At 34.5% G+C, this 6,847-nt stretch overlaps 1 protein-coding gene across 1 annotated transcript in view; it reads right to left on the reverse strand.

Moving 5' to 3' along the window:
* Positions 1-4,866: 4,866 nt before the first annotated feature.
* LOC108776313 (zinc finger protein 248) overlaps positions 4,867-6,847 on the reverse strand; it is a 5,852-nt gene continuing 3,871 nt past the window's right edge. The window contains exons 4-5 of the mRNA XM_018542894.1: positions 6,107-6,289; positions 4,867-5,294 (exon numbers count right to left, since the gene is read on the reverse strand). Of these exons, the coding sequence (XP_018398396.1) occupies positions 4,924-5,294; positions 6,107-6,289 (554 nt within the window). The 3' untranslated portion in view covers positions 4,867-4,923. The remainder of the gene's footprint in view (positions 5,295-6,106; positions 6,290-6,847) is intronic.

The raw sequence follows: 6,847 nt of genomic DNA on the forward strand, positions 1-6,847 counted from the left end.
AAGAAATACTTTTCTGTGTTTTCTTGTCAGTTTGATAACAGCAAATTACTTGCTGATGTTATATATTTACTTACAAGTAAGAAGATAAGAAATTTGTAGTAGATCAAATTTTCATCTTAAAGAAATGTATAAAGAAACGTATAACGGTACGTATTTTCAGATTCAGGAAACAGGTCTTAATAGATTTTTAGCTGTATTAATCTCTCGCATGTACATGAAAGTTCGATACTCTGACTTGATCAGTTAATGTCTATTTTTACTAGTGTAGGTTAAAATTAATTTACATTAGTAAAAATGAACATAAACGAGCTAATTTTTTAATCAGACTGCATGAATTACACACCGCTGATTTACATAAAGTATTTTATTTCATTAATGACACTATCAAATTTCCGATCGATCTTTCGTGTACGTATCATTAGAATTATTAATCGTTAAGGAAAAAGAATTGTATATTGACAAATGTAAACTTCGTTGTATGTGTAGCAAAGAAGGAAATGACGTTTGCACGTCATGAACACGTTCGTGTCACGTTCATGAATTTTATGAAAGATAAATATGAGATATAATATCGAATCAAATACATTATTAATTAATTAGAATCATTAAATATCTTAAAGTATTTAAAAATCATCAAATTAGAGTCTGCAGTTTCATAATAAAAGTAGATTTCACATCATTTTATAGTATAGAAGTACACATAAATATTCGTAACTATGCAATTTATTTAATAGCTCCATGGAATGTACGGTCATTTCCCCCTTTGCTATTGTTTTAATTAAATAGAACAATTGCAGCAGATATTATATAAAAAGATGCGAAATTTTGAAAATTTAATCCCGATATAGATTCAGCACAGACCGTGTAACGGAGCTCGAAACTGTAGTAGAATTTTTCATTGTTCTTTGATATATTATCCAACGTTATCGGATTTTAAAACAAAAATTAAGAAACCATTGTCAAAAAAATTAGTTACCTTCCGGCAGAATTGATGTTTGTGATTTGTAAAAACGATGTCGGCAATATGTAATAGTGCACAAAATCATAAAAAAAAGAAACACATAATAAAACAGATTTTTTAATAAAAGAAAAGAACATTTCCTGTCGTTTTATATGTATTACCGCACCATTACATAAGTAAACATAATCCTCAATTCCTAGAATTTACGCAACGCATAAGTTGCACTTAATGGATCAATATTGCATTTTTGTGAATATTTTCCCCGACAAATGACATGACTCTCTCTGATAACACACAAGCGTCGTTCTATCTTTCTTGACACAGAGAGTGACAAAGATAGAACGATACCTGTGTCGACTTTTGTCATCAGATGAACACCCACAATTCGCGAATGTAACGAGTAATTTTTATATGCATTTACACTATCACTCTGCAGTATTCGACGATATAAAAAAACGTATAACATGTAATCCGTATAACCAAATGGCTTTTATTTTCCATCTTTTATCACGTATTTTGTTACATATATTAAGTGACGTGGTCAGTCATTTTTGGCGAATATTTAAAGGGAGATTCTGAGACGTTCATACTCGGAGGGCGAGCGCACAGGCGAGCGTGCGATACTTATTTTCTGTAATAATTTAGTTACTTTTCAGTTATTTTTAACACGATTCTAAGTTCGGATTTTACCGACGATTAGCGACCATAGCCAGTGGCTGCACTATACTTGTGTATTTTTGCCGCCTCACCCGCCAGCAAAAGAGAGAAGATTCCGTATCGCAAGACGGAGGATAACGATTCGTGGAGGCCTTGGCTTGTGGCGTCATTAGGAATGTACACGCAGGTTGTATTATTCTGTATCTTTTACTAATGTTACTCTGTCATTTAGTGGTTATCGCACCTTTATTGTAGACGCCTCGGAGAGAGACGTAACATGGGAATGGATTTGCCCTGACCGGACGTCAGCCGAAGTCCCGAGCTCCATGGAGATTGTGGAAAAGCTGCCGGTCGATCGCCAGGAAATTTTTCGCCCATTTGGAAATGCCCGCCCACATAGAGCAAGGATACGCGTCGACACGACAGGACCCGCGTGATTTGTCGCGGGATCGCGACAGCTAATTAAAGCCGGAAGCAGCTCCGATAAGAAGAGGACCTAACGGCCCTTGCATGGATCCGCGGAAGCTTCCAACTTCCAATTTCCGTGTCCGGCCTTCTGATCGGCACTTGTTGGTGACCGAGCACCTTGTGAGAAGGACGTAGGATCTCCTGACAGGATTTTGGAACGATTGAGGATCTGACGAGAACCCATCGAGTCGTTTAGAGCGGAGAGGAAGTACCGGATAGGTTGTCGTGGTGAAGCGAGCGTCATCATTTAATTATAATTGTAAAAACCACCGATCGCGATATTTTATGTGTGCGTCTTGAGTGGATCGTGCTTAAAGGGTTAAGCCACGGTAGAATTTTCAAAAATTTGAAATTTTTTTTCGCTTAAGTGATACTTTAGGGTCTTAGAAATAAGATACAAAATGTTCCATAGGTAGGAAAAGTTTGTTACAGCTCATTAAAAGGATTATGCCGAGACGCCTCCCAGCGCGCGTAAAGTGCCTTGACCGCATTTGACGCGTCAAACTCTATTATGCTTGTATCTTTAGGAATAATAAAGGGATTGAAGAAAGAAAAAAGAAGAGGAGAACATAAATGTAGAATAAAAAAAGGGGGCAATATATGGTACAGGCATCGCGGACTGAACGTAAATACAAAACTTCTATATTTAAACACTACATGAAACTTTAAACGCATTTTTCTCGAAACCGTGTTTTTCAAATCGGGCGAAAGGATAACTCGATCAAGTCTCTATCGATTCACTTGAAATTTTAACTGCAGCTTTAAAATAATATTTTATACAGAAGTACGTACGGAATTTTAATTTCATTGTAAACTTTTTTATAAACAATTTTTTTGACATTTTTTTGCTCAAAAATTTTTTTATTTGTGCGCCATTTTTGCAAAAAACAAAAGAAATGAAATTTTCCTACGTACTTCTATAAAAAAAAAACATGTTTAGATTTAAAAAATTTTTAGATTTTTGTTCTAGATTAAAAATTCATATGTTAAGTAATTTAATTATTTTAAAATATCTCCAGCATATGAATGACTATACACAGCATAAATAGGAAGCCAGGTAATTGTAAAGATAATAATCACGATAGAATAACATTTATATATGTGCACATAAGTAATTCCATTAAGATAGCAAAGATCTTTATATTTAGAACATACACCAATCAAGAGACGCGGTATTATACATATATATATATATCTCAATTAAAGATAGTCGTAAACCTATATTGGAAAGAGTACATAATACATAATTATTTCTGATATTTCAAATGTAAAAATTATATATAAGAATATAAATGTTTTCCAGCAAGAGACACAGAAGACACAGTGACTAATTACAACTTTATTGTTTACTAATGTTAAACGAAGATAACATGATCACTGTATCACATTGTGCCTTTTTGCTGGAAAGCACAATATAATTTGCTGCCTAAAAAAAAGAGAAAGCTAAATTATACTAATGCACTCAATGTTGTTATTTCCTATTCAGCTGATATTTTTATTGTGTCCTATATATTTTATTGAAATTGCACTTAGTATTAAAAAATTATACAGGATTGTAATTTCATTATGCATACAAAAATATTATCAATTGAATAAAAAATGTTTAAAACTTAAAACTAATATTGAAATTTTAATCATTCTTGTATAAACAGCATAATCGAAATGTTTCGTTACTTCTTCACACATGTATTCCCATTTTGTTACATCATGTTGTATTTGTTTCGCCATATTTAAATTAACTCATTAAAAAAATTTTTAATATATTTTTTACTTTTAATATTTTAGTTTTCACATTTAAAATTCCCTTTTGTATATACAAATGAATTGTTTGGATAAGTTTTTTAAATTATTAGATTCGCTAATATATTTATACAAAAGTGACTAAAATAAATATACGTTAAATGTTCCTTAACATTAAGTATACGAATTACATATAATTATATAACTACGCCCGTCTCAATGAAACACATAAACTCTTCAAAAATCTGAGCGTTTTCCTTCGAAATATACTAGAGCTTTGCATCAGTTAAGGCATGGTACACAAAAAACTTAAGGCAGTAAGACGTAAGCAGTAAGAAAATCAACATTGTAGATTTGCTACTGCTTAAGTTACGTCCGTAGGGGCTCTACTGTGATTGATCAATTCACTTACTGCTTACGTCTTACTGCCTTAAGTTTTTTGTGTCCCATGGCCTTTAATTGCGTATAAACGTTACACTTGGCTACACTGCACTGGAGTAATACATACCATGGCGTGCACTATTTCATTATTGTGTCAAAGTCCTCCCGATTGCAACATCTATTATGCTGTCAATTTCAAATATCACACTGGCTCTATACCATTCCTTTGAGACGGTGTAGCCAAATCCCATTACGCGAACAAAATTTGCACTACACTATAATCAGGGAAACATTTTAATAAGTTCGCCTACTACCAGCCATGGAAACATGCTACACTGTCTGAGTGTTGCACTGGTGGGCGTTAGTGCAACTAAGAAAAAACACTATTAGATTGAAATTCTTTCTCGTTAATATATAATAGCATTTTTGAAGTGCACTGAATTTTAACCAAATTCGTATCGGATCGATGACGTCACAATACTCTACTTTGATTTCTTGATTGAACAAAGTCATCATATTTTCGGGTCAAACATGGATTAACTGATATCTGGATCAAATTCAAACCAACTGTACTGAATGAAAACACTTAATAGATAATATTCACTGTAAGTCTAATTATGATAGGTCAAAAATTTAATGAGTACTTTTACCCACTAAAAAAATTTTTTGTACCCACTAGATCTCAGGAAAATCACAACAAACTGAGCAAATATTGCTCAATTTCCTATGATTGTCTTGGGCGCATGGATACGACTATGTCTCAGCAGCGAACTTTTATCTGTAAATGTCTTCTCACACTCGACGCACTTATACGTTCTACCAGTGTGCGTAACCAAGTGCCTGCTGAGACCCGAAGCGTGACAGAATGCTTTTGGACAAAGTTGGCAATGATGTAACTGAATGTCATTTGGATTTAATTTCTGATGCCGACGCATATGCACCTTTAGTGCTTCTCGCTGCGTAAAGCTCTTATCGCAATGCTGACATTGGAACGGTTTTTGGCCGGAATGCGTCATTAAGTGTCTGAACAAAATTTCTTTCTGAGCGAAAGCACGGTGGCAAATGTTGCAACCAAATGGTTTCTCGCCTGTAACAAAAATAAAGATAACATTAATTGTATTATTGAATCCAAAATAGACTTACAAGCGTCAAATACAATCCTCTGTAGGTTAAATACCCGTGTGAAGCTGGCCCCCCAATATTAAAAAATCGATTTTTTTTCTTCATGCGTTCGTTTGCTCATCGTTTGCTCACAAATGCTCAGTTGGAATTTTCGTTTCCTCACCCTTAGTTCAAAAGATATACGAAAATTATGTTTTGGGGAACCAGCTTCACGGGTTAAATATTCATGTGAAGATTAAATGCTCAATGTTCAGTCTTCACAAAGATCATAGATCGGGTAGACTTGTTACCACAAATGAGCTAGAACAACCAAATATATGGTAGAATAACAATATTATGAAGAGTGATAAAGAGATGGAATAATCATATTATGAAGAGTGGTAAAGAGGAAATGCTTTCTCCTACAAATATTGGAGATCAGTACCAAATGGCCAGTGGCATTTGGTAGATCTCGGGTGCTTTTATATAATTACGTGTGAATTTATATATTATATGTATGATTTTTAATTGCGCGCCGAATTTTTAGACTTGAAACGCAAGCTCTACTAAACTACCGCAGTAATATATCACGAGTTAAATTGACTAACAATTGAACAATTTTTGATGCTCTTTGCGCAACTTAGATCGATTTTAATAACGTTTGATTCAACAATAAAAAACATCCGTAAGAATCGCTAAAGAAGAATCTGTGAGTTCCGAAACATAATATCGTGAGACCGTTTTTTCGCATTGTAAAAAAAAAAACGAGCGAAATTTAATTTAATATAAATAATATACCTGTATGTGTACGTTCGTGTCTCACTAACGCAGACCTAGTTGGAAACCATTTTTCACATGCCTGACATGTAAATCCCCTCTGAGTAGAATGCACCGACTGATGACTCTTCAACATTATTCTCCGTGTAAACGCTTTCGGGCACTTGTCGCATTTAAATACTTTCAGTTCCGGGTTAGCATCAACTGCAATATACATTTGCCATTTATGCAACTGTGGCATTGGGATTTGGTTAAATGGCATGCATCTGAATATATGTATCGTTAGCTGCGACATTTTACGTAATTATATTCTATTACATGTAACTGTCATCTTTTTTCTTTATTACTGATATCTTATGGCGAATTCGATTGGATGCACTAGTGCGCACTAGTGCGCACTGAGTGCACCTGAGTTCATTTGTTTTCCTTTTCTCTTCAGGAGAAGGGAAAGGGAAAAAAGATGAACTGGTGCAATCACCCTGCACTGGTGCATCCCAATCGAATTCGCCATAAGATTAATAAGAACTGACTATGAATACCGGCCCCTAGATATCAGAACCGATGTTCCGCGTCCTGATTGGCGTGACTGTCAACCAATCATGACATTCATTCATTGGTATTAAAAATGGCTGACTAATAAACGATTGGTCGCGTTCAGCGGACTCAACAGTTGAGTGAGTGCTCGCTATTATTGGTGTATTCTTCTAGATTATTCAATCAAATTTTAAATCTAGAAGAATACACCAATAACAAAGAGCGCTC

The sequence above is a fragment of the Cyphomyrmex costatus genome, unplaced genomic scaffold, assembly GCF_001594065.2.
Source record: "Cyphomyrmex costatus isolate MS0001 unplaced genomic scaffold, Ccosl1.0 scaffold35, whole genome shotgun sequence".
Lineage (NCBI taxonomy): Eukaryota > Metazoa > Arthropoda > Insecta > Hymenoptera > Formicidae > Cyphomyrmex > Cyphomyrmex costatus.